Below are 26,112 nucleotides of genomic sequence, written 5' to 3'. Positions count from 1 at the left end.
CCGCCCTCCGCCCTAGGCGCTGGGTTGGAGCGGGCCGGGCACTGCGGGGCAGGGCGAGCGCGGCGGCCCGGGGGCTCGGAGGCGAAGATGGCGTCAGGCAGGCGTGCCCCGCGCACCGGGCTGCTGGAACTGCGCGCCGGGGCGGGCTCGGGGGCTGGAGGCGACCGGTGGCAGCGGGTGCTGCTCAGTCTAGAGGAGGACGCGCTGACCGTGAGCCCCGCCGATGGCGAGCCCGGCCCGGAGCCCGGTGCCCAGCGGGAGCCGGAGCCCGCGCAGCTGAACGGCGCCGCCGAACCGGGCGCCAAGTCCCCGCCGCTGCCGGAGGCGCTGCTGCTCCAGCGGCGCCGCGTGACGGTGCGCAAGGCCGACGCCGGCGGGCTGGGTATCAGCATTAAAGGTGGGCGCGGGGCCACCGAGCGCACGGGTCGTGGTGTCTGTGGGACCGCCGAGGGCGCAGAGGTCGCGGGGGCTGGCAGCGTATTGAGGACATGGAGTTGGATGGCTTCTGTCTGGGGGGTAAGGGCGTCTGAGAGGACAGAGGGAACCGAGGGCACCAGGAGCACCAAGGTCGGAGAGGGCTTTGAGGTCTCAGTCAGAAGGCACAGGTGCGGAGGGCGTTGGGGACTCACCAAGGACACGTGTGAGTGGGGAGTTCTGTGTGGAGGCAAAGAGATCTGAGACTGGTTGCCTAGTCTAGGGTTGCATGGCGATCAAGAACAACAGGGACCCCAGGAGAGCAAAGGATGGAGAAAGGAGACTGAGGCCTGGGGTGCTACTAGGGCAGGGAGGGGGAAGTCTTCAAGACACAACCGAGGTGGGAGGGAGGAGTAAGGCCTGGAGTAGGAAGCATGGCTGGTGGGGAGATTGGAGACTAGCTGGAGGCGCCAGCTGGGCTGGGCTCACAGACAGGGGGCCAGAAAGGACCTAGAAATCTGAGGACCTAGAAAGGCTGTGGACCTAGGTGAAGAGCCCTAACAGCTGGGTTTGAGTTTCCTGATCTGACCATTTCCACCTTCCACAGGATTGAGGTGGGCTCTCAGCCCCCGGTACTGACAGCTTTCTTTAGGGGGCAACCCAGACTGAAGTCCAGAATCAGCTGTGTGAACTTAGACAAGTCATTTCCCATCTCCGGACCTCAGTTTCCTCAACTATATAATGAGGGTAATGGTAGAATTGGGATGTTTCTATGAAAACAGGAGTCCAAAGTACTCACCCTGCCAGCACATAGTAGGTGCCTGGAGAATTATGGCTGTTAGATGAGAGGAAGAATAGAGGTCACGAGAGACTCCCAAAGTAGCTAACCTCGTGCTAAAAAAACTGCACACCCCAGCTGTTGGGTTCACCATTCCTTCCTGAAGGGGTGGGGTTGGTGGTGACTTGGCTACCACTGTGTGCCAAGTGCTGTGCCCAGTACTCTAGGCTCATGATCCACTTCATCCTGGCAACAAGTACTAAAAGGTAGGAAGCATAATCCTCATTTAGTAGGTGAAGAAACTGAGACTCAGAAAAGTAAAATGGTTTTCCCAGGGTCACACAGTCAGTGAGCGACAGAGCTGGGATTTGAACCTCAGTTATGAGGCCCCTAGAGAGTGTCCAGAGGAGTCGGTTCTTCCCCATGGAAGGGCAAACTTCCACGCAGCCAACCAAAGGGATCTAAAAGGGGAAAATGGGAAAGCCAGGGAGTGGGCACCAGTTTTGCCTTCAAACTCCGGCATGGGATAGGGCAACAGATCAATCCAGAAATTGTACACTCAATGTGTTAAAACAGGAAGGAACTTAGAGTTCACACAGAGTTCCATTTTGCAGATGGACAAACTGAGTCTTGGAGAGGAGGGGGACTTTCCAAGGTCACATAAAGTTACCTCCTAGCGTCATACTTCCAGGTGGGAGTAGGGGTACTTTTTGGAGGTGTCAGGGGAATACCAGCTCCATTCAGTTCTTCATGTATGGAGACTGGGCTCCTGTTGCGACGTTGACCTTTCCTTTAGGGTCCAGCCCAGCCCAGGCATCCAAGAATAATCATGGATTCAAACTGAACTGAAGTCCCTAATTTCAGGCAGAAGAGGGCAGATAGATATAAATAGAAACTCCTTCCTTTCCTAGGTCTCATGCTCTGTGTGGTGCAATGAACAAACTGTTGGGCCTGTGTGGGGGTCTGGAGAGGCATTCCAGTCCTACTTCTGCCACCAGTTTGTTGGGTGACATTGGAATTATGACCTGGGCCACTTGTTCCTCATCTTTGAGGATGGAGCACTAGTATGATACCTGAGGGCCTGACTTGTAGTCTACCATAGAGTTAAGAGTGTTGGTTCTGGAGCCAGGAGACCTAGGTTCAAATACTGGCTTTGCCGCTAACCAGCTGGGTGACCTTGGGCAAGGGGCTTCTCTCTACACTTCAATTTTCCCAGTAGGAATCTGAGCATGCCTGTGTGACTGGGGTGTTGTGGAGATGCAACGAGACAAGATTGAAAGCATTTAGCATGGTGTTATTACTGTTTCTGATTTTAAAAGGACATTCAAGAATTTAGAAATAAAGCAATGTGGTAAAATGTATTAGGTTTTTTTTTTTGGCTGCGTTGGGTCTTTGTTGCTGTGCGCGGGCTTCCTCTAGTTGTGGTGAGCAGGGGCTACTCCTTGTTGTGGTGCGTGGGCTTCTCATTGCCGTGGCTTCTCTTGTTGCGGAGCATGGGCTCTAGGCGTTCAGGCTTCAGTAGTTGTGGCGCGTGGGCTCAGTAGTTGTGGCTTGCAGGCTCAGTAGTTGTGACACGCGGGCTTAGTTACTCTGCGGCATGTGGGATCTTCCCGGACCAGGGCTCAAACTCATGTCCCCTGCATTGGCAGGCAGATTCTTAACCACTGCACCACCAGGGAAGTCCCCAGATAGGCTTTTGAAATCTCTAGACTCTAAGGCCTTGGTTTCTAGCCTGGATCCTAGGTTGTAAAGCTTTCTGATTGCTAAAGAGATCCTTCGTGGCCATAGCAATAGCTGACTTCTATCTTTATTCTTTTTTTTTTTTTTTTTTTTTTTGCGGTATGCGGGCCTCTCACTGTTGTGGCCTCTCCCATTGCGGAGCACAGGCTCCGGACACGCAGGCTCAGCGGCCATGGCTCACGGGCCCAGCCGCTCTGTGGCATGTGGGATCTTGCCGGACGGGGCACGAACCCGTGTCCCCTGCCTCGGCAGGTGGACTGTCAACCACTGCACCACCAGGGAAGCCCTCTGTCTTTATTCTTGATTAGAGGCTATCAGTGGGTTCCCCCATTATGGGAAAATTGCTTAAAATCCAAAATAAAATAAGAAAAAAGTTTCTGAAGCACCTTGTAAGTTACTCAAACACTGGTGAACACCCAAAGCATTTAACCAAAAGATACATTATAACATTATAAATCTAGAAAATGACTTGCAAGTGTTATTAGTGTCCTAACTTCTAAGGCTGTTTTCTGAGATTCTCTTTACTCTCCACTCCCCATTTCCCAGCACTGGTTTGGACACGGTGAGAGACCTTCAGAAATAATTTTGCCTCGATGTGACTCGCAAGTGTTGGAGTGTCTGCCTCAGTTTCTTTCTCTTTCCGTGCTTGTGCAGGGGGCCGAGAGAACAAGATGCCTATTCTCATCTCCAAGATCTTCAAGGGCCTGGCAGCCGACCAGACGGAGGCCCTCTTTGTAGGGGATGCCATCCTGTCCGTGAATGGGGAAGACCTTTCCTCTGCCACCCATGATGAGGCAGTGCAAGTCCTAAAGAAGACAGGCAAAGAGGTGGTGCTTGAGGGTAAGCATTGGGGACCCCAGGGGTGTTCAGTTCTCCCCTATCTTCCCCAGGCCTCATGCAGTGTGGGCTGGGAGGTGGGCAGGGTTGAAAACAGAAACAGAACTTGGGGATCTGCCTTGAGACAGCAAGGGCGGTGGCCCAGAGCCAGGCTGACCTGGCTTTCATTTCCTCTCTCCCACTCCCTAGCTCTGTGGCCTTGGACGAGTCACCTCATTCCCCTGAGCCTTACTTTCCTCATCTGTAGGGCAGGGATGTAACTTCTGCCTTACTGGGTTGTGGAAGTTGGACAAAAGGTCCATGGCAGGCAGGATCTGCCACCCAGTGAGTGACTCAGGGGAAGAGAAGGGCGGGGACTGGCAAAGGGGCGGCTAAGATTCTTTCCTGAGGAGCCAGGGGAGCTCTCAACTCTGAGTTCTCCTAAAACCCTGAGACCCATCTTGCTTTGGGAGGGGACTTGGCCTTTATGTAGCAGGACATCAAATACTTCCAGCTAGGCTCAGAGAGGAGTATTATTTTTGGGCGGGGGGGACTTGGTGGCTCCCCTCCACTATCCCGTCACTGTGTGGTCTTAGATGAGACCTTGGCTTTCTCCGGGACTCAGTTTCCCATAGGTTGTTACAGTCTCTTGCTGGGGTGGTCCCAACTTCTGCCTTTTGCCAGCTCTGTCAGGAGGTTTCTGCTCTGCTCAGCCTTTTCATCAAACTCCACTCTGTGGGATAGGGAGGGTAGGAGGGAGATGCAAGAGGGAGGGGATATGGGGATATATGTATACATATAGCTGATTCACTGTTATACAGCAGAAAGTAACACAACATTGTAAAGCAATTATGCTCCAATAAAGATGTTAAAAAAAACCCAAAAACCAAACCCCCAGAAAAACTCCACTCTCTCAGTTCCGGAAGCCATGGGGGCCTGAAGAATGTGTCTTTGGCTCCTGGCCCAGAACAGGCACACGGAGGTGGCGGGGGCTGATGGAGAATGCCATGGCCAGTGAAGCTGCGGAGCTGAGCCCCAGGCCCAGATCCTGATAGGTTGCCTTTGTGTCCCCAAAGAGGTCTCCAGAGGCCACAGAGACAAACAGGCTCTGGATCCCTGGGTGATCGTTGGCATTCTTGACCTAAATTCTCTATTGTTTTGTTTTATTTTATTTTTACATTTTATTATCTATTTAAATGTACTGTGTGTCTATTTAAATGCTACTGTTGCATTTTAAAAATATATACTGAAAGCTGACTCTGCAGTATTGGTCCCTAAAAGCTTAAGTATATCAATCATATTTTAACAGCAAAATTAAATAACAAGATCACACATTAATGATATGGATATAGGAGACTTTCCCTCCCATATGCCTCATCACTCTGATATTTATAGCCAGTAATGCAGTTTAAACAGTTGAAATTCATCAAAATGTCATATTTTGGTTGACTTGAAAAGCTCTTTTAGTCTCTTCTGTTTGAAAGTTTAGTCCATGGATGGTAAAATTTCTACTGTAGACACATTTCTGATCCACACCAAGGTCCCCTTCACCTCCTCATCTTTAAGTAAAGAATGTCTCTATCTGCCTTCTCAGTGTGGATCATTCTGAGAGGGTAGCATCTCTGAGTGTTAGACGTTTGAAGCGTCTCCTGGTTTCGGGGCTAATACCCAAGCCTTCTACCTCATTTACTCCATTCCTTCCTCACTAAAGCCAAGAAGCATTTCCAGAGACCTACTATGTACCTGATTTGCAGAGCATTGGATCAGAAGCTAAAGCAGACCCGGCCCTTCCTGAAGGAGCCCACCAGTGAGTGGGGGAGACAAAATATGAACACTGTCTTCTCCACACAAACTATTTAAAAATCAGCGTCTAAAATCCTGTCTGCTCTGTAATTAATCTGGCCTTAGGCAAGACCCTCGTCTTCTCTGGGGCTCAGTTTTCATATCTGTTGGGGTTAAGCTAGATCAGAGATGACCAACAGCTTTCATTTTGAGTGTTAGCTTCCTTGGTGGCTGCTGAGAGTTCCATATTTGGAAAGATTGGGAGGTCTTATCTGGACTCAGCAGAAAGGAGCTGGAATTGATTAGCAATGTCTGCTGCACATAGAGTAGGGAAGAGAAATACCATGTGTAACATCCCAGGACTGAGGGTTTCCAGCACTTATGTTCTCTAAGACTTTTCATAGGGCAAGAGCTTTCCTTGGCAAACGCTGCCCCAGGCTGCTGGATGGAGCCTGGCCTGCCTCTTGCCCAGCATAGGATTTGGCACAAGGTAGGCACTCTATAAATGTTAGTGACTCCCCTCCTGTCCCATAGCATTTATACAGAATTGGTATTATTTCCTCCTTAAATGTTTGGTAGCATTCTCCAGGGAAGCTACCTTTATAGAAAGGTTTTTGTTTGTTTGTTTGTTTGTTTTGCCACACTGCGCAGCATGTGGGATCTCAGTTCCCCTACCAGGGGTTGAACCCTGGACCCCTGCAGTGAAAGTGCGGAGTCCTAACCACTGGACCGCCAGGGAATTCCCAATTTTAATGTCTTTAATAAGGCAGTTTAGATGATCTGTTTTTTTTCTTTTCTTGGTAGTTTATGTCTTGCAAGGAATTTGTCCGTTTCATCTAAATTGTCAAATTTCTCAGCATAAAGTTGTTTATAATCTTCTGGTATTTTTCCTCCCTTTTGGATGACAGCCCTCTCCTGCTTTCTCTTTCTCTCCTCCTCCCTTTGTACTGCTCTACTCAGTGGTTTCAAGGGGACTCTCAGTCTCGTGGGGCAGATAGCTGAGCAAACCTACCAGATCACCATCCTGTCACAGGTGCTGAGATGGGGTCTGCGCAGGGATTGGAGGAGGCCGGTGGTCAGGAAAGACTTCCTGGAGGAGGGGATGCTGGCACTTTATGAACAATAAGCAGATGTGGGTATGGGGTGGCGAAAGGGCATTCTGGGAAGGGGAGCTGTGTGAGCAAAACCACGAAGGGGTGAAATGACTTGACTTACCTGGGGAGTTGCCTGGGAAGTAATTCAGCTTTATCTGAGCCTAGGTGTGAGGAAGGGAGTGGAGAAAGAGAGGGCTATTCAGACTGACAGTTTCTGCAGGGCCTTGAGTGCCAGACTAAAGGAATTTGGAGGGAAACAGAGTGGTTAAAGAGTTTTCAGCAGAGGCTCACATGGTCAGCTCTGGGCTTTACAGCATCAACCTGGTTTGGAGGGAGGCAACAGTAGATGCAGAATGGCAACAAAGAGGCTGGGGCCACGAGCAGGAGGGAGATGGTGGTGGTTTGACCTAAGCAGGTTTGAATAAAAAGAGGAGTCTCGAGGTTGTAGCCTTCATGTTAGTTTTTTCCCAGCTTTTTCTTAGTTGAAGTCTCTGTCTGAGCTGCTCTCCAGCAGGCTTGTAAAAGTAGGTAATTCCACCCAGTGGGGGCGAGCACTGGCGTCAAGACTCTTTGAATCGCACGGGTGATCTGAAAAGCCTGGAAGACATGAGGGATCTAGGATGCTGGGTTGTGACTGGTCCTTGAGATTTGGGGGAGTTTGTGGAGACTGGGCAGCTGCCCCAGTCTGGAGCCAGAGCTCCTGGAAGCCTCTCTGGGCTTAGGATCCTCCCAAGCACCCAATCACTGGTCACATTGTTCAGAACTTCCCTGCCCTCATCCCACTTCTAAGACCACCTCCAAGGGCCCATGGCCTGTCCTTTGGATGTGAACTTGGGAGGGCAGCTGGGCATCTTTCCTGAGGTCTGGGGCTTGTTGGGTACAGAGCTTCCTGAGAACATCCTAGAAGAAAAGATGTCACTAGCAAACTGCAGTTGCCAGCCAGAACCCTACTTCCCTGGCCTAAGTCAGGGGCTCAGCTGGGTATCAGCAACCCCAGCCTGCCTTCTAGACCTTTTCCTCTCTGAGGGCAGGAGTTTGCACAAGTGTCTTGAGCCTATTCTCAGCTATAGCGATTTAGTATTTGTGATATAGTATTTGTGACCAGAGTCTGGGCCCAAGCTGACAGCCAACACGCCTCTGTCTGCTGCTTAGAGAGGCCCATTGTGTGCAAGGATCTGGAAGCAGGGCCAGCCTGGGCCCTTGGAGACCAGGCCTGGGGGAAAAGGGAGGGACAGCCAAATGCCTCCCCTCCCTCCACCTGCAGTGAGGCTGACAAGACACAGGTAACAGGGAGCCTGTGATGCATTAAAAAATAATACTAAAGGACAAAAATGAATAAAGCCAATTTTAGTACTTTGTACAAAGTAGAGAAGGTTCACCCCACACAAAGATCAGGCTTTTAAAACATACAGGCATGGGACTTCCCTGGTGGTGCAGTGGTTAAGAATCTGCATGCCAGTGCAGGGGACACAGGTTCAAGCCCTGGTCTGGGAAGATCCCACATGCCACGGAGCAACTAAGCCCGTGAGCCACAACTACTGAGCCCGCACGCCTGGAGCCGGTGCTCCACAACAGGAGAAGCCACCGCAATGAGAAGCCCACGCATAGCAACGCAACTAGAGAAAGCCCACGCACAGCAACGAAGACCCAACGCAGCCAAAAAATAAATTTATTAAAAAAAAAAAGATACAGGCATAGAGTAGCATGTACATAAAAGACACAGAGAGTAGTAGGAATTGCTATAATCCCTGTTTTACAGACAAAGTCACCAAGATTTGTTGAGAATAAATAACTTTCTTCAAGACATACAACTAATAAATTGGCTGACTCAGAATTCAAAACTAGGTCTGTCTGATTGCAGAGGCCACTATTGACTCTGCCTTGGATAATACCTACCTCTCGTAGTTGTTTGCAACATAAAAAAATAATGCATGTAACATGCTGGGACCAGTGTGCATAAGTAGGCACTCATTTATTTTATTTGCTATTTATAAGGATGAGACAATGCATTTGAGGTTTATGGCACAATTCCACACAGTAAACGTTTGATAAACGTCAACCTTTGTCGTCATCACATCAGCAGCAGCATTTTTGTTTTCTCCAGTAAACCTGAAGGTCTCTGCAGGCAGGAGTCATGTGTAGTTTGCCTCAGAGCCCCAAGCCTGGCACCAAGCCCAGCACACATTAGATGTTGGTGAGTTTGGGGGGAATGATCACCTAGGGGACATCCCTGACCGTTTCTACTTTGCCTTTAACCTCCTCAATTGCAGTTCACTTTCCTAAATGTTTAAGATGGGGCTTAAGGCTCAAGCTGGGCTTGACTGATCCCTGAGAGTTTCCACTGTGAGTCCTCAGAACTCCAAGGCCAGGCCCCTGCCAGCTCATCGCCTGGGAGATGGGCACTGCCAAGTGTCCTGCCTGAAATTTGGCTCAATACATCACCACTGTCAAAAGTGGGATGTTATTAATGGATGCAGCTAATTTGAGGCCACTCCATGCAGCTTAGCCGAGTGATGCTGTGCCTGAGAGGTGCCTGAGGGACCTGTGTTCTGGGAACAGAGGCATGAATGGAGCCCCCGTCCAGTCCTCCCATGGCTGCAAAGACCTGTTGTTCTAATCATTGTTCTCAAGAAAACATTAATTTGGCTGCACACCCATACGGCTTAGGGCCATGTGATTCCCCACAGACAAAACTTGGCTTAATTCAGTCCTGGCCTGTTCCCTGGATCTTTGATTAAAATGCTTGTGGAGCTCTGGAGGCAGGTTTTGGCCTTGATTAGCTATGTGAGCTTGGCTGCTGGTGGTGGTGGTGGAAATTATAATGATAAGAATGTTAATGATAGTGATGGTATGTCTGCTGTTTAATGAGCACCTACAGTGTGCTGGATACTGTGCTAGGTGCCTTCCATATGCTTTCTCGTTGCATCCTCAAAACCACTCTTATGATTCAAGGTACATTATTCATTCCATTCTACAGATGAGAACACTGAAACTCAGAGAGGTGAAGCTTTTGCCCGAGGTCACACAGGGGCAGAGATGGAATTTGAGGTCAGATCTGTCAGATGTCAAAACCCATATTCTTAAATTTTTTTAAAAAAATTAATTAATTATTAATTTATTTTTTGGCTGCGTTGGGTCTTCCTTGTTGCATGCGGGCTTTCTGTAGTTGCGGCACGTGGGGGCTGCTCTTCGTTGCAGTGCACGGGTTTCTCATTGCGGTGGTTTCTCTTGTTGTGGAGCACGGGCTCCAGGCACGCAGGCTTCAGTAGTTGTGGCGCAGGGGCTTAGTTGGTCCGTGGCATGTGGGATCTTCCCTGACCAGGGTTCGAACCCGTGTCCCCTGCTCTTGGCAGGCAGATTCTTTTTTTTTTTTTTTTTGCGGTACGCGGGCCTCTCACTGTTGTGGCCTCTCCCGTTGTGGAGCACAGGCTCCGGACGCGCAGGCTCAGTGGCCATGGCTCACGGGCCCAGCCGCTCTGTGGCATGTGGGATCCTCCCGGACTGGGGCACGAACCCGCGTCCCCTGCATCAGCAGGCGGACTCTCAACCACTGCGCCACCAGGGAAGCCCTTTTATTTGTTTTTAACAAAAGTTTATTCTTAAATGTACAGTATGTTCCAAGACAACACTTCATTCTAGCTGTAGGTGGCAACAGATGTTATGGCAGAGAATCCAGATGTTTAAACAGGAATGGAATTAATGATCATCATTGCCTCAGACACAAGGAGCAGATTACTTTTTGCCAGATTTCCTTTTTTTGCAGATTTATTTATTACTTTTTTATTTATTTAATTTTATTTTTGGCTGCATCGGGTCTTAGTTGCGGCATGCGGAATCTTTGTTGAGGCATGTGGGATCTTTTGTTGTGGCACGCGGGCTTCTCTCTAGTTGTGGTGCGCAGGCTCCAGGGCGCGTGGGCTCTGTAGTTTGCAGCTCTCTGTGCGAGCTCAGTAGTTGTGATGCGTGGGCTTAGTTGCCCCGCGGCATGTGGGATCTTAGTTCCCTGACCAGGGATTGAACCCGTGTCCTCTGCATTGTAGGGCGGAGTCTTTATCACTGACCACCAGGCAAGTCCCTACCAGATTTCTTAATTCCACCCGTGGTCAGGGGCCTTTCCCCGGGGCTTCGCTTTTAGCTCCTCAAGTTTCTTCTGCTCCTTCTTCTGTTTCTGCTTGAATTGCCTTCAGGGGCTTCTTGCCACCTTTGTGGCCCAACATGGCACCTGCCGCCCCTTCCCCAGACCCTGACGGTATATTTTTGAAAAACAGAGTTTAAAAAAAATGTGAAAAGTAATATATCCTTAATTAAAAAAAAACAAACAGGAGAGTGTAAAGCAATTATCTTCTCATACCCATGGCTAATATTTTCACACACTTCCAGAGAAAGGTTTCCATATTTGTTTTTATCATTGAGCAAGTTGAGGACCTCTTTCCAACTCAGCACATGTAGCTCTGTTTCATTCTGTTTATTATTTTTATTTTTAAAAATAAATTTATTTATTTATTTTTGGCTGTGTTTGGGTCTTTGTTGCTGCATGTGGACTTTCTCTAGTTGCGGCTAGCGGGGGCTACTCTTCGTTGCAGTACGCGGGCTTCTCATTGTGGTGGCTTCTCTTGTTGCGGAGCATGGGCTCTAGGTGTGTGGGCTTCAGTAATTGCAGCACGCAGGCTCAGTAGTTGTGGCTCGTGGGCTCTAGAGTGCAGGCTCAGTAGTTGTGGTGCACAGACTTAGTTGCTCTGTGGCATATGGGATCTTCCCGGACCAGGGCTCGAACCCGTGTCCCATGCATTGGCAGGCGGATTCTTACTTAACCACTGTGCCACCAGGCAAGTCCTCATTCTCTTAAATGGTTGCATAATATCCCATTATTGGGATTCAGACATTCGTCTCACAAATATTTATTGAGCCCTTGCTCTATGCCAAGACTCGATGTAAGGCACTGGGGATGTAGCCGTGAACAGGACTGAGTGGTCTGCCAGGAACTCAACTTTTAAAAATAAAAATAATTTATTTGGCTGTATTGGGTCTTAGTTGCAGCACGCAGGATCTTCGTTGGCATGCAGGATCTTTTGTTGCAGCTCACGGGCTTCTCTCTAGTTGTGAGATGGCGTGTGGGCCTAGTTTCCCCATGGCATGTGGGACCTTAGTTCCCCCAGCAGGGATCGAACCCGCGTGCCCTGCATGGAAGGCGGATTTTCAACCACTGGACCACCAGGGAAGTCCCGAGCTCACTTCTTGTATTTAGCAACCCCTATTCATGGGATTCAAGTTGCTCCTAGCCTCTTGTGCCATAGACAATGATGCCATGACCCCTCTATGCACCTGTGAACGTTTATCTGAAGGGGATTCCTGCAAAGGGTATTGCATGTTCAAAGTGTTCATGTGCCTTTAGGATCTTGATAGATGGTGCCCCCTATACGGTACAAGGGTGTGGAAGGTCAGATTTTATGCCCCAGAGTGTGGCAATTCAGGCAGCTCTGCTGCAAGGCCTGCCAGTTGCTGGGAACTATGTATATATAGTCCAGCCTTGCTGGACCAGCAGGACCTCAAAGATCATCCAGAGCCCGTTGGAATGCCAAGTCCTCTCCTCAGCATCCTGGGTGGGCAGGTGGGAAACTTGGACTTGAATCCTCACAATGCCTTACTCAGAAAGCTGGCATATCAGTGCCAATTATATAGGCAAGCAAACTGAGGCTCAGAGAGACTGTGGGACTTGCCAAGGCCGGAGAGTAAGCGTCAGGGCCTGGATTGAAGTCTTTGTCTGTCTGTCTGTCATGACATCCTGTGCTCATCCCCTTATACTGTCATACTAAGAATAGTAGCAGAAATAATAACCACACTGCTATTTATTGAAGACCTATTCTATGCCAGGCAGGACAAAGTGCTTTACAAGCATTGAATCTCAGTATGTTAGGAGATAGATATATTTTACTCCCATTATAAAGATGAAGATGTAGAGGCTCACAGAAGTCAAGTCACTTGTCCAGGGTCACAGAGCAAGGAAGTTAAACCCAAGCCTGCCTCACTCTAGAGCCCAATTCAATGTTGTCTCCATCCTGAGAAGCCCCAGGCTTGTCAATATTCATTTATTTAACACATTTCTTATTTACTGATTACCAGGTATATGTCAGGTACTATTCTTGATGCTGGGGATATCCTAAAAAGCAAGGAAACATGTCCCTGCCTTCATGGAACTGACATTTTGGTTAGAGGAGAGAGGCTGTAGACTAGTAAGCAAATGGATAGATCATGTAATTTCAGGCAGGGGCAAGTAAATGAGCACCCACTGAACAGACAAGGAACAGCTTGAGCTTAGGGGACAGGCTTTAGCCAAGACTCAAAGCCAAAACGTTCAGTCATAAACATTTATTGAGCACTGGGATAAGTACTGGGGATACTGTGTTGAGCCAGAACAGATGTATCCCCTTCTCTCTGCAACACATATGTTCCCTCCCAATTGTCCTGGGCCAGGCAAATGGTCCTGCCTTGCCTCTGTTCCTTGCATTTCTAGTGGAATCTATTCCTGGCTCCTTGGGGTCAGGGCTGGCTTCGCTCCTTGGCAGAGCTGGCAGTCGGGGCCTCTGGAAGGGGCAGGGTGTCCTGTGTCTGTTTCAACTTTCCTGAGGAGGAAGGGCCCACGTATCTGCTTTACCAGGCTCCTGGGCCAGAGGTTTGGCTGGGGAGGGTGTGGACACCAGTTGGGTCTATCCTTGGGGTCTCAAGAATGCCGGCCACAGGGTCATGGTCCTGCCCTCAGCTCTCTAGGACACTGCCTTTGGGCAGCCCCGCCCTGCCTGGCTGGGTGACTCAGGCAGAAATCAGAGCAGGGAGGAGGCCTCCGAGCTGGGCTATTTATGGCCACACTCTGGGGGCCCCAGCACCCCGCCCCCACTCTGGGACAGGCTGATTGGTTGGTGAAATGCAAGCCGTGTTTCAGACACCAGCTGGTGTGCTGTCCATCTATAGCATGTTCCTGTGGGAGAGGAGAAGGAGGACCCACTTCTGGGACGGCCTGGGTGAGCAGGGCCTCTGGTAGTTTCTCTGGCTTCAAAGGTGACAAATATTCATTTGCTGAGCACGTAGCATCAGAGATCCCTGCTGGATTCTGGCGGGTACAGAGACGAGTCAGTCAGGGTCCCTGCCTTCACAGTGCTCCCAGCCTGGAGGAGAACACGGACTCCCACATGGACACATAGGGAAGTGGGGTCTAGGGGACTGCAGAGGTGGTGGGCGTGGAGGTTCCAGAGCGGGTATCTGGGAAGGTTTCCTAGAGAGGCGATGTCTGAGCTGAGCCAGGACCTTCTGGGCTGTGGCACCTTCTCCCGCCTGCTGAATGAACCTGTCCTGCCCTGGCGTTCATTTCTCCATTCACAGAGCACTGACTCTGGGTTCGAATCAAGCCTGGTTTCTGTCTTCTAGGAGCTCCCAGTTTGGTGCGAGAGACAGCCCGAACACACAAAATCACAGCAGAGTTCTAAGTGTGGGCGGAACCTGTGTCATATGTTTTATATCATCTTATTTAATTATAACGTCTCTCTGAGGTAGACATCATTATGCAGATTGAGGGCCAGAGAGGTGAATTACCTTGTCCATGATCACATAGCTAGACAGAGCTGGAATTCAAATCCTAGAGTGCCTGTCTCCAAACCATGTACTAAGGGCATTCTGTGCAGGGAGAACTGCATTTTTAAAGGCATTTGGAAGCTCCTACAGCTTCTGAGAGCTCTGAGGAGGTCAGTATAATTGGATTAGAGAGCGAGATTGGGGATGTGGCAGGAGGTAAAGTCAGCAAGGTAGGCAGGGCTCAGGTCCTGGAGAGCCTTGCAGTTGGGTGAAGAGTGCAGGGAGCCAGAGCATGGCTTTGAGCAGGGGAGGGACGTAGTTAATTATAGTAGGGAGATATATCAGTTGCAGCCTGAGTTGGAGTGGGGGGAATGGGTGGGTGCTGTATTAGTTAGGATGCTTTTGTCTGCAAGTAACAGGAACCCAATTCAAAGAGGTTTAAACATTGAAGAAAATACGTTTTCTTCCAGAATACATAAAGTCAGCATGGCTCCAGGGTGGATTAATTTAAGGATTCACCATCCTCAGTGTGTGGACCCCAATCCTGGGGTCAAAGTGACTATCATCGGTTTAGGACCAACTCCCCCCTCCCAGCAACTTCTAAAGGCTAAAGAGGAAGGGAAGGGAGTATATTTTCCCTCACAGCTCATTGGACAGAATTGTATCATCTGCCCCTTTCTAAGCTAATCACAAGCAAGAGGGATGGAATGATCATGATTTGCTTTGACCAGTCAAGATTTTCCCCCTGGGCTGGGGAGAAGCCCAGCCTTTGGGGCTCTGGATTCTGTTAGCAAGGAGAAAAAAAAGTAGGGGAATGGTTTGGCTGTCAGGTAGGCTGTGATGTGTCCCACCTCTATCACCCCTTGAGACATAATCCTGGGGTAAGTCATTGCTGTAATGGTGAGGATGAGTCATTTTTAGTCTTAGTTCCCAATCTTCAGACCTAGGCTTAGTTCTCTCAAAAAAATCTGCTCTTGTTTTCAATATAACTTCTCTTCCAACCCCAATAGGGCTTGTAACTCCCTCTCACTTTCACCCCTGTTTGCCTTGGATCCTATCTGAGCCTCAGGGCCAGTCTCCTGCAACAGAAATAGCTTCTTATGTGGTTCTTCCAGGGAGCTGGGCCAAGAACTGCTTCCCCACCCCTTCCTGGTCTGTCCGCTCACAGGCAGAGCATACTGACTGGGCCTTGACTGCAGACATCAGATGACTAGCAAGCCAGATGGCCATGGGAGTAGAGGTGGCTGAGAGGAGAGGAAGAGAGGCTGCCCAAGGGCTAGCAGGCGTAGGTACTATTCAGTAGGGCAGCAGAGGGGACAGCCTGGCTGGGAGAAGAGAGACCAGTGCTCGGGCAAGACTTTTAACCACTTTGATGTACACACTGTCCTTCTAGCAGCTCATTTTAGAGATAGGAGACTGCTGCTCATCAGAATTGGGAACAGTCCAGATGCTGGGACAGATGTGGCAGACACTACTGGTTGTCTGTCTTCCAACCATTTCCCCTTCTTCCATGCTACCAGAGCCTGATTTAATTGGGTGGGAATATGCTCAGCCCTAGAGGCTGAATTGTGATTGGTCTAAATAAATCATGACTATTCACTCTTACTAATGATTTGCTAGAAGTTGGCATGCAGCCCAGTCAGGCCAATGAGATATAAGGCTTCATGGAAATATTTACCTCTCTGATAAGAGGGAGATGTGAGGAGACAGCCCTTTTTCTGCCTGCCTCCTCCCTTCTTGCTTTGGGTTTTGTCATGTAAGGAATGATTAGCTTGAGCCTGTTGCAACCATCCTGTGGTCATGAGGGGAAGGCCAGAGAATGGCAGAGATCCAATGGCAGAGAGGCCTATCCAGGATCCAATGTCATTGAGCCACTGAACCAATCCTGAAATTGCCTTCCTCTAGACTTCTTGTTACATGAAATCATAAATATCTTTATTGCTTAAGGCACTGTTATCATATATTCTATTATTTGCAGCCAAACTCAACTAATTGATAGAATAAGAATGCCAAAATGTTTTATTATCAGTTAGCTTTAATTGATTGGTTATGGCTGCCATAGAACACTATGATTGATTTGTGATGGCTTCCTTGAGCAAGGGATAAACAAGTGGTAGCTCAAGTGTCACATGTTTACCATCCCAGTCCTACCTAGAGCCAGTCCAACACCTGGCACATATTAGGTGCTCAAGAAAACTGACTTGTCTCTGAAACTCTTCTCCCACCAAGCTCTTCTCAGATCAACTCTGTCATCATGTTGCCTTTCACTTCTAGCTGCCCTTTGTTACTGACATCTTCCTTTTGTCAAAAGGCATTGAATCCAGGCCCCAGTCAAGACTCTTTTGGTTGCAAATATCATAACTCCTGTTGGAATGGCAGTCTGACTTTCTAAATGAGTAGTATCAGAAACCAGAACATTAGCAGATGCCTGGCAGGGCTTTCCCTCTGTCTCTCAACATGCATCTCCACTGATTTTCTCTCCCTACAAATTAGCTCTCTCCTCTTCTCTGTCCTCACTGCAGAAGGTGGTTGCCCCTATAGCTTTCAAGTGTGTTCAAGACATTAGTGTAGGATCTCTCAACAGTCTCAATTTGGGTAGCCTAGTGTGGGTAAGGGGTTGACCCCTGGTCCAGCTAACATAGCCAGGAGAGCAGGATCACATGTCAGAACATGACTTTATGGGTCAGTTGGGCAGAGGAACTGAATTAAAAGTTCAGTTCCTCTGAATTTTGCACCAGCCACATTTCAAGTACTCAATAGCTACATGCGGCTAGTGGCTACTGTGCTGGACAGTGTATACAGAGAACGTTTTCATAATCATAGAAATCATTGTCTCTGTTGGACAATGCTATTCTAGAAGGAGTCCACTATACTCACTCAGTGATGACTGGTCAGAGCTAAGAGGGCCTCTAGACATCATATTGGTTAGGGTACAAGTTGTGCTGCTGTAACCAGATCCCCATAAAATACTATGGCTTAAATATAATAGAGGCTCCTTGCTTTCTTATGTAACAGTTCAAGTCTGACATGGCAGTCCAGAGTCTCAGCATCCATTTATTTCTGTTTGTTAGTCAGCCTTTTAGAGTGTGGCTCATGTTCTCCTGGTCAAGATGGTGCCCCACCAGCCTGTGTTCTAGCCAGCTCAACCTGTCAAGGGAAAAGACAGGGAAAGGAAGGGCGTGCCCCTTTCTTTTTTCTTTTAAATTTATTTACTTATTTATTTACTTATTTATTTATTTATTTATTTATTTATTTTTGGCTGCACTGGGTCTTTGCTGCTTCGCGCAGGCTTTCTCTAGTTGTGGCGAGCGGGGGCTACTCTTCGTTGGGGTGCATGGGCTTCTCATTGCGGTGGCTTCTCTTGTTGCAGCTCTAGGCACGTGGGCTTCAGTAGTTGCAGCACATGGGCTCAGTAGTTGTGGCACACGGGCTTAGTTGCTCCGCGGCATGTGGGATCTTCCTGGACCAGGGCGTGCCCCTTTCTTTAATGGGCAGAACTTGGTAGCTGCACACATCTCTTCTGCTGTCATCCTATTGGCCAGACTTGGTCAAATGGGCACTTATAGCTGCAAGGGAACCTAGAAAATGAAGTCTTAAGATGGAAGTTTATCACTATCTTGGAGGAAAATTAGCAGCCTCCACCATAGGACTATCTCATGCAGCCCCTCCTTTTTGCAGATGAGAAGACTGAAGAGATAGAGGCAAACAATGGGACAGTGACAGAGCAGTCACATCTTCTGACTCCCGGTGTCCTCTCACTGCCTTGCTGCAGCTGTTGCCCATTCCCTTTAAGCAGCCATCCTGAAGCTCTAAACACTTAAGTGGTTAGAACTTAGTTATGTGGCCACACCTAGCTGCAAAGGAGGCTGGGAAATGTAGTCTTTCTTCCAAGTGGCCATGTGTCTATAAACCAAGGGAAAAGTGAGAGGATGGATGGTGGCATGCATCCAGAATTTTCTACCATGCTTCCCTGTCCGAGACTTTAGCCTAGAGGAGGATAGTGATAGTGGACATAAATTAAACTTTTAATGAATTAGTGACAATTGTGATGTGTGCTTCGTGGGAGCCCATGTCACAGTGGTAACTGCTGACCTCTCCCCTAACCAGTCAAGTACATGAAAGAGGTCTCACCATATTTCAAGAACTCTGCCAGTGGGACCTCGGTTGGCTGGGACTCGCCTCCTGCCTCACCCCTTCAGCGGCAGCCTTCCTCCCCTGGCCTCCCACCCCGGGACCTCCATGATGCCAAACACATGTCCTTGAAGATGGCATATGTCTCGAGGAGGTGCACCCCCACTGACCCGGAGACCAGGTAAGCCTGGCGTAGGGGGCAACTCAGACAGACATGCCCTCGTGTTAGGTAGTGGGGCCAAAGGAAAGATTCCCTTGTGTTGCAAAGTGGCAAGCACGATGCACAGATGTAGTAGGTGCTTAAGAAATGTTTGTTGAATGGATGCAAGGGTGAAGTTATGGGGATGATAGTGCGCTTTGCTTCTCTCTTCTCCCTCTGGGCAGTTCACATCTGAGGAGGAACTTGGTCTGCCAAGGAGCCCTGGATTCCAGTCTTGGTTCTCCTTGAACTAGTCCCTTTTCCTCACTAACCTTTAGATTCCCCTTTGTGAAACAAGGATGTCGGACTCAGTGATCCCCTCAAGTCTCTTCCAACTCTGCTGAGGTTCTGAGATGTCTGGTAACGTTTGTGTCAGGGCCGTGGAAGGTTACCATCCCTCACATCTGCGCAGCCTTTAACACTGATGATAAGATTGATACCAGCCAACATTACTGAGTGTTTATCACGCACGACTTAACTGTCACAGCAACTCTACAGGCAAAGTCCTATTATTTCACCCCCATTTTGTAGATGAGGACAGAGAAAGTAACCTGCCCAAGATCACACAACCTGGAAGGAATGGAGCTTGCCTCGTTTCCAGGTAGCCCTCTCTGCTTCAGAAGCTTCAGGTGCTTGAGTGATGATGGTGGTGAATGCAGTCTATGTTGATTAAACGCGGTGTGCAGTATTGGGGTGGTGTGTATATGGCTTGGGCATGAAAGGCTTGTGCTGTGGGTCCTAGTTACAGCTGAGCTTCAGTGCCAGGCCAATGCCCAGCATTGCCCTGAAGGGCTGATTAATGTTCAGCATCCGTATCTCCTGGCCCTGCTTGTTGCCCCAGCCCCAGCCTGCCCCCATGAGGCAAGAACTAGTGAATCACAAGTCACTTACAGGTGCTCCACTAAAGGGGCCTTGTGTGTTGGGTGAAGGTGAGGTGGTGTCAGTCCTTCCTGAGACTCATAGAACTTTAGGTTAATTGTGGATCCCAGCCTGATCCCAGACATCACCTGAAGCATGTGTGTACCTATATTTCTATGTATGTCTACATGTAGATGGCATTTAAATACAAGCGTTTGTGGGTATATGTGAGCATTTGCACAGGCAGGGGTGTAGATTTGTGCATATGTGTTAATATTTGTATGTGTATACTCATGTATGTACATGTGCCTGATTTGTGTACATATGTGTAACTTGAATATAACTGGGTTTCCATATCAGCACAATATCCCAGTCAAAGGAACACAATCTGGTAACCAAAATGTAATGGAAAAGATTTCAAACTTTTACTTAGTGTTAGGATTACATTGGGCTGCAAGTATCAGAAACCCCAGCACGAAATGGCTTAATAAGTGAAGAGTTAATTTTTCCACATGTTTAAAAAGAAGTCCAGCGGTCAGCTGTTTAGGCTGCTGTTGCTGCTCAAGAATGCCCTCAAGGCATCAGGCTTCCAGCTTCCTTTTTTTATTTTTATTTAAAATACTTTTTTTTCGGCCGCATGACATGGCTTGTGGGATTCTAATTCCCCGACCAGGGATTGAACCCGTGCCCTTGGCAGTGACAGTGCGGAGTCCTAACCACTGGACTGCCAGGGAATTCCCCTTCTGCCATCTTTATTGTGGATTTTCTTCTTCCTGGAAGCAGGATGGTGGCTGCATCTCCAAGCATGTGTCCATATTCCAGACAGGAAGAAGGCAAAGGACAAAGGAACTTTTCTCCTGGTATTTTGTTCTATTGCTGCATAACAAGCCATCCAAAAATTTAGTGGCTTAGAAGATAACAGTTTATTATTTTTCACAATTCTGTAATCTGGGCTGGATCAGCTGGCCAGTTCTGTTCTATGTGGTATCTGCTGGGCATGGAAGTCCAAGATGGCTGTTTCACCCACGTGCCAGCTGGGGTGGTTGGAACAGCTGGAGGCTGGCTAAGCATTCCGCTTTCCGTATGAGCTTTCTGTATGGCTAGCTTGTTCTTCTCAAGGTGGGTGGCCTCGGGCTAGTTGGATTTCATGATGGCTTGGGAATGCCGGAATGGCACTTTTGCCGCATTTTATTTGTCAAACCAAGTCACGAGGCCAAGTAGAGGAGAAAGAAGCTTCACCTCTTGATGAGAGAGGTGCACCGTGTGTATAGGGAGGGATGAATTTGGTGGAGGCCACCTTTGGAAACTAACTACCACAGCTGGGAACGCTTTACCTTTCATTTGGGAAGGGACACCCTCCCCAGAGCCTTGTCTCTCTCATCGGTCAGAACTGGGTCGATGGCCAGGGCTAGCTGCAAGGGAGCTCTGTAGTGGAGGAAGGCAGAGGCGGAGGGCATTGGAATGGATGTGTGTGAGCCGTTCTCCAGTTTCTGACCCACTTCACTGTTTACAGAAAAGCCAAAGGGGAGTGAATCTTTAATGCCCCACAGAACATTTGAAAGTCCTCTCCCTGTCACTAACTCCTCTTGTACCTCCCTGAAACCTTTCCCCCACACTTACCTGTGTGGCTTTTTATCTCCCTGCCCTTTTCCCTTCTCCATTCCCCAGCTCTTTTTTTTTTTTTTTTCCCCACACCGCGGATCTTAGTTCCCCAACCAGGGATCGAACTCGTGTCCCCTGCATCGGAAGCATGGAGTCCTAAGCGTCAGACTGCTAGGGAAGTTCCCTGCCCCCCACCTCTTTTTATGTAGACCATCTCAGGCTACCAAGCCTCTTCAGTTGCTGTGTCCACACCCCTACCCCGTCAGTGCGTTACTTTGGTTCTGTACCACAAAGGAGAACCTGGGAGATGGCCCAGCAAGACAGTCCTTCTCCTTAGAAACCAGGAGGACAGGGCAAAATCATGAATCCTCGCACAGTGATAATTTTGGCCCCCGTCACACATGTTTGAGTGTGTGTGTTTGTGTGTATATGCCTATGTGTGTGTGTGTGAGATAGTCTCTTATCCTGAGATAAGATAGATAAGCCCCATGAGGCTCCAACAACTGTGGCTGGAGCCCTGCAGCGAGTGTCGCTCCTGATTCTGTCATGGACATCCCCTGTGGTTTCTTCTGGTTTTGTGGTAAATGGGGTTTCCTGGGCCAGATTTCAGGGTTGGGTACCTGCAGCCCAGTGGACGGGCCCTCCCCTGTACCTCATTTGTGCCTGCAGGTATCTGGAGATCTGTTCAGCAGATGGCCGGGACACCCTCTTCCTGAGGGCTAAGGATGAGGCTAGCGCCAGGTCGTGGGCAGCTGCCATCCAAGCCCAGGTCAACGCTCTGATGCCCTGGGTCAAGGACGAGCTGCAGGCGCTGCTGTCAGCCACCAGCACAGCCGGGAGCCAGGACATCAAGCAGATCGGCTGGCTGACTGAGCAGGTGCCTGCAGGGCCCGGGACCTATCCTCCCCACTCTTCCCTTGTCCTGGAGCTGACCCAGATCCCACTGCCCCTCACTGCCTCACCCCTCCCTGGCCCTCTGACCTCTCCCCTCTCCGTCCCTCCTCACTGCTGCCTTGCCCCCTGCAGCTGCCCAGTGGGGGCACAGCACCCACCTTGGCCCTGCTGACCGAAAAGGAGCTGCTCCTCTACTGCTGTCTCCCCCAGACCCGTGAGGCCCTGAGCCGGCCGGCCCGTACTGCCCCGCTCATCACCACCAGGTATCTGCGGACAGGCAGGACTGTGTGTCCCACCCAGAGCTTGGGGAGTGATGCTCTAGATGGACCTCAGAAGCTGGGGATTCCAGCCCTATCCTGCCCTGAGTTATGCCCCAGGTGGCCTGAAGCGAGTCTCTGCCTTGTCTGGGCCCTGGTTTCCTCATCTGTAAAATGGGGGCTTGGAACAGAAGGATATGAGGTCCCACCAGTCACTCATTCATTGATGCCTACTCTGCCCAACCTTGTGCTGTGTGGTTCAGGAGACATAGAGCCCCCAGAGGCTCCGCCCTCAGGGAGTCCCCAGCCTGGCAGGGGAGACTGACCCGGGAACAGACTTTAGGATGCAGAGTTGTAGGAACCACTTAACTCTACCTGGCCTGGTGGGGGAAGTCTTCGGGCAGAAGGTGACATTTGAGCTGGACTTTGACAGATGAGTAGAAGTTTGCTATTTAAGAAAGGCTGGAAAAGCATCTCACACAGAGGGAACAACATAGTCAACGGTACAGAGGCATGAAGGGCTCTCACACGTTCATGGAGCTGTGCGTGTGCTGTAACCAGTTTGTAGACTCTCTGCAGGAAATGGGGAGGCAGGGAGTTGGCAGGGCCTGATCTTGCGGCGCCTCTATTGGCTGGTTAAGGAATGTTAGCCTTATCTTAAGAGCTGGGGCAGAGTTGAACAGTTTGAGCCTGGGAGTGAGGTGGCTCTTTGGGTTGTGTTTTTTTTTTTTTTCTGCGGTACGCGGGCCTCTCACCCTTGTGGTCTCTCCCGTTGCGGGGCACAGGCTCTGGACACGCAGGCCCAGCGGCCATGGCTCACGGGCCCAGCCGCTCCGCGGCACGTGGGATCCTCCCGGACTGGGGCATGAACCCGTGTCCCCTGCATCGGCAGGCGGACTCCCAACCCCTGCGCAACCAGGGAAGCCCTGGGTTGTGTTTTAAAAGAATCCATGTTGCTGCCATCTGGAAAATATGCTGGGGGTGGGGGTGGATGGGAGCAGTCATGCAGGAGAGCTGGTGGAGGTGGGTGGAGGCAGCAGATGGAGAAGCAAGGCCGCATTTGCATTGGAAAATACATGGGTGGTAAAATTAACCAGGCTTAGTACTCACCAGATGGGGAGGGTGAGGGAGGTGTCCGGATGAATGGATGAATGGGAGGTTTGGAGCTTGTGTCTGGGGGAGCAGTGGGACTGGGGGTGGGAGTGCAAAGGGAGGAGGTCAGAGCAAGACGCTGAGTTGAGTCCAGAGTGTGTGAGGGACAGGTAGGGAGCTTGGGTAGGAAACTTGGAGACTTGTGGGTCTGTAGTTTAGGGCTGCAAAGTAGGGGACTGGGTATCAGAAGCAGCTCCAAGGGGGAATGAAGCTACGAGAGAAAGTATGTGGAGTGAGGAGCAAAGAGGGCTAAGGAACAGAACTCTGGGGTCTGCTGCCCAGAGAGGGGCATTGAACTGCCCAAGGTTACACAGCAAGTGAGAGTCAAGCTGCGGGGTCTCGGCCCTTGTTGTCCATGTCTCCTCACTCTGGGCTGGGCTCTGGCGTACGTGTCAGGAGCCTGCTGCCTACCAGGGATAAGCAGGTCATGAATTGCCTGCCTAATTAAGTGATTCATTAATTCAGGTCACAAATGTTTACTGAGCACCTACTATATGTCAGGCATTGTTTTAGTTGCTGGGAATATAGTGGCGAACAATTAGACAAAAATTTGTACCCTAGATGATATTCTGGAGAAAAAGACAAAAGCCAACCAAAACAGTGAAAAGTAATTATAACTTCTGGTACCATAAAGAAAAGTAAGGCTAGTGGGTGATAGGGAGGGGTGCCACTTTAGACAGAGAGGTCAGGGAAGCCTTCTCAGAGGAGATGGCACTTGAGCAAAGGTCTGAAGGGAGAGAGCAATGCAGATAATCAGGGAAGTGTGTGCTCGGCAGGGGAACCGCAGAGGTGCTGAGGCAGGAGTGTGCTTGGCATGTCTGAAGACATCAGAACAGTTGGAGCCGAGGGGGCAAGGGGAAGGGTGGCAGGAGATGGTCTCCTGTGAGTCAATCAGTGGCTGTCTGGAAGTCCTGTCCCCACATTAGGTGGTAAAGGAGTCGCAGGGTCCCTTCCCAGGTAACCACCCTCGTGGCCCAGAACTACCTCCCTGCTGCCTGAGGCCTCATGCTTAGCCCTCTGCCCCCTGCCCCCAGGCTGGTGCACTCAGGCCCCTCCAAGGGCTCCTTGTCCTACGATGCAGAGCTCTCTTTTGCCCTGCGCACGGGTACGCGCCACGGTGTGGACACTCACCTGTTCAGCGTGGAGTCACCGCAGGAGCTGGCTGCCTGGACCCGCCAGCTGGTGGATGGCTGTCACCGGGCTGCTGAGGGTGTGCAGGAGGTGTCGACAGGTGGGCTGGGTGGATCTGGGAGTGCCTTTCTGGTAACAAACCTCTTATCCCCAGGGGCATTCAAGTTTCCTTCTTTAGGGTGCTTCAGGAGGGGGAGAGAGAGTGGGATTTGGGGTCTCTGAGGGCCCTCTGTTTTGGATGTGCAGGTGCCCTGGTAGGTAGTGAGACTTTTCCCAGGGGTTTTCTCGTGCCGACTTTGTGACTCTGCTGGTGAGGATGTGAGAGATGGCACTTGGAGTAGGGTTGCCAGAAAAAATACAGGACACTCACTTAGATTTGAATTTCAGGTAAAACAACAAATAATGTTTTGGTCTAAGTATGTCCAAATGATCCATCGCTTATCTGAAATTCACATTTAACTGGGCAAGTCTACAGGCCTCTAAGGTCTCCAAAGGCCATGCTTGGTGGGTCTGCTGATGCCTTTATAGGGAGTGGGCCTCCTGTCCAAAGCAGAGTTGAAGCTCCCCCTTAAACCACCTTGGCTGCTGGCAGTGGGACTGGAAGTGGGGTATAGGTTTTCTGCCTGCTCATCCTTCTGTATTTCAGAGTGTGGGTGACTCTATACAGGGTGGGTGTACAAACGGCATTGACAGTGAGCCTCCCACCTCCAGTGGCATTCAAGTTCCGCTTTTGGAGCTGCCAGTGGGGATTGGAGGTAGGGCTTGCGGTCTCTGAGGTGTCGCTGTGCCCATGCCCACACCCTCCCCACAGCCTGCACATGGAACGGCCGTCCCTGCAGCCTCTCTGTGCATATTGACAAAGGCTTCACACTGTGGGCGGCTGAGCCAGGTGCGGCCCAAGTTGTGCTGCTCCGACAACCCTTTGAGAAGCTGCAGATGTCCTCCGACGATGGTGCCAGTCTCCTTTTCCTGGACTTCGGGGGCGCTGAAGGAGAGATTGTGAGTGGAGGGGCTGGGGGGTGATGCTGTCCGGGGGACCAGGCTGGATGGGGCTCCTGACCCTTCTCTCCGTCCACCCTGCAGCAGCTGGACCTGCATTCATGCCCCAAAACAATGGTCTTCATCATCCACTCCTTCCTCTCGGCCAAAGTCACCCGTCTGGGGCTCTTAGCCTAGAGGTCGTCAGATGCATTAGCCCTGAAGAGGGGGTGTCCACCACATGGCCTGACCTGGCCCTCCGCTGATTGCCTGCTTACCACTGGGCTGAGGGAAGGGAGAGGAAAGGAACAAGGAGGCAGAGACCCAGCCCCTGAGAGAGGCTGGGACCCAGACTCAGGACACAGTGGATCCTGCCAGTGATGTGGTAGCCTCCCTGCTGCTCCCCCCACCCACACCAGTGCCTTTTGTGGAGAGATATTTTGTGTACGCAGAAGCCATTCCGAGCCCGGGACCTGCCCCTCTGGGGATCTTGACCCTAGCTGACAACTGCCAGGCCTCCCAGGGGCCCCTAAACTGTCCCCAGAGGCCCCATCTGAAGCTGGAGTTCCCTGGGGTCTGTGTCAAGAGAAAGAGGAGGAGCCTTTCTGTTCATTTCTCCCATCAGCTCTACCACCTTGAGGCATCTGGTTTTTCTCTTCATCCTCTCTCTCTCATCCTTAGTCTCGGATAAATAAACAGCCTGTGAGTACATAGGCAGCCTGG

At 50.2% G+C, this 26,112-nt stretch overlaps 1 protein-coding gene across 1 annotated transcript; it reads left to right on the top strand.

Moving 5' to 3' along the window:
* On the top strand, positions 1–26,112 carry SNTA1 (syntrophin alpha 1). Its single transcript, XM_067707838.1, has 8 exons — positions 1–397; positions 3,587–3,772; positions 18,295–18,499; positions 21,647–21,854; positions 22,004–22,134; positions 24,315–24,511; positions 25,223–25,410; positions 25,495–26,112. Exons 1-8 carry the CDS (start codon positions 88–90, stop codon positions 25,585–25,587), a joined length of 1,518 nt encoding a protein of 505 aa, XP_067563939.1. The 5' UTR covers positions 1–87; the 3' UTR covers positions 25,588–26,112.

Source organism: Pseudorca crassidens, chromosome 15, assembly GCF_039906515.1.
Source record: "Pseudorca crassidens isolate mPseCra1 chromosome 15, mPseCra1.hap1, whole genome shotgun sequence".
NCBI classification, from domain to species: Eukaryota; Metazoa; Chordata; class Mammalia; order Artiodactyla; family Delphinidae; genus Pseudorca; species Pseudorca crassidens.
The sequence above is the reverse complement of the archived record's forward strand: the minus strand, read 5'-3'. Positions and strand labels throughout refer to the sequence as shown.

Bases quoted from the DNA above. Each gene is read 5' to 3' on its own strand.
- SNTA1 (XM_067707838.1), top strand. From the start codon at position 88: ATGGCGTCAGGCAGGCGTGCCCCGCGCACCGGGCTGCTGGAACTGCGC. The intron at 18,500-21,646 runs GTAAGCCTGGCG...TTGTGCCTGCAG, and splicing joins CCCACTGACCCGGAGACCAG to GTATCTGGAGATCTGTTCAG. The intron at 22,135-24,314 runs GTATCTGCGGAC...CCCTGCCCCCAG, and splicing joins GCCCCGCTCATCACCACCAG to GCTGGTGCACTCAGGCCCCT.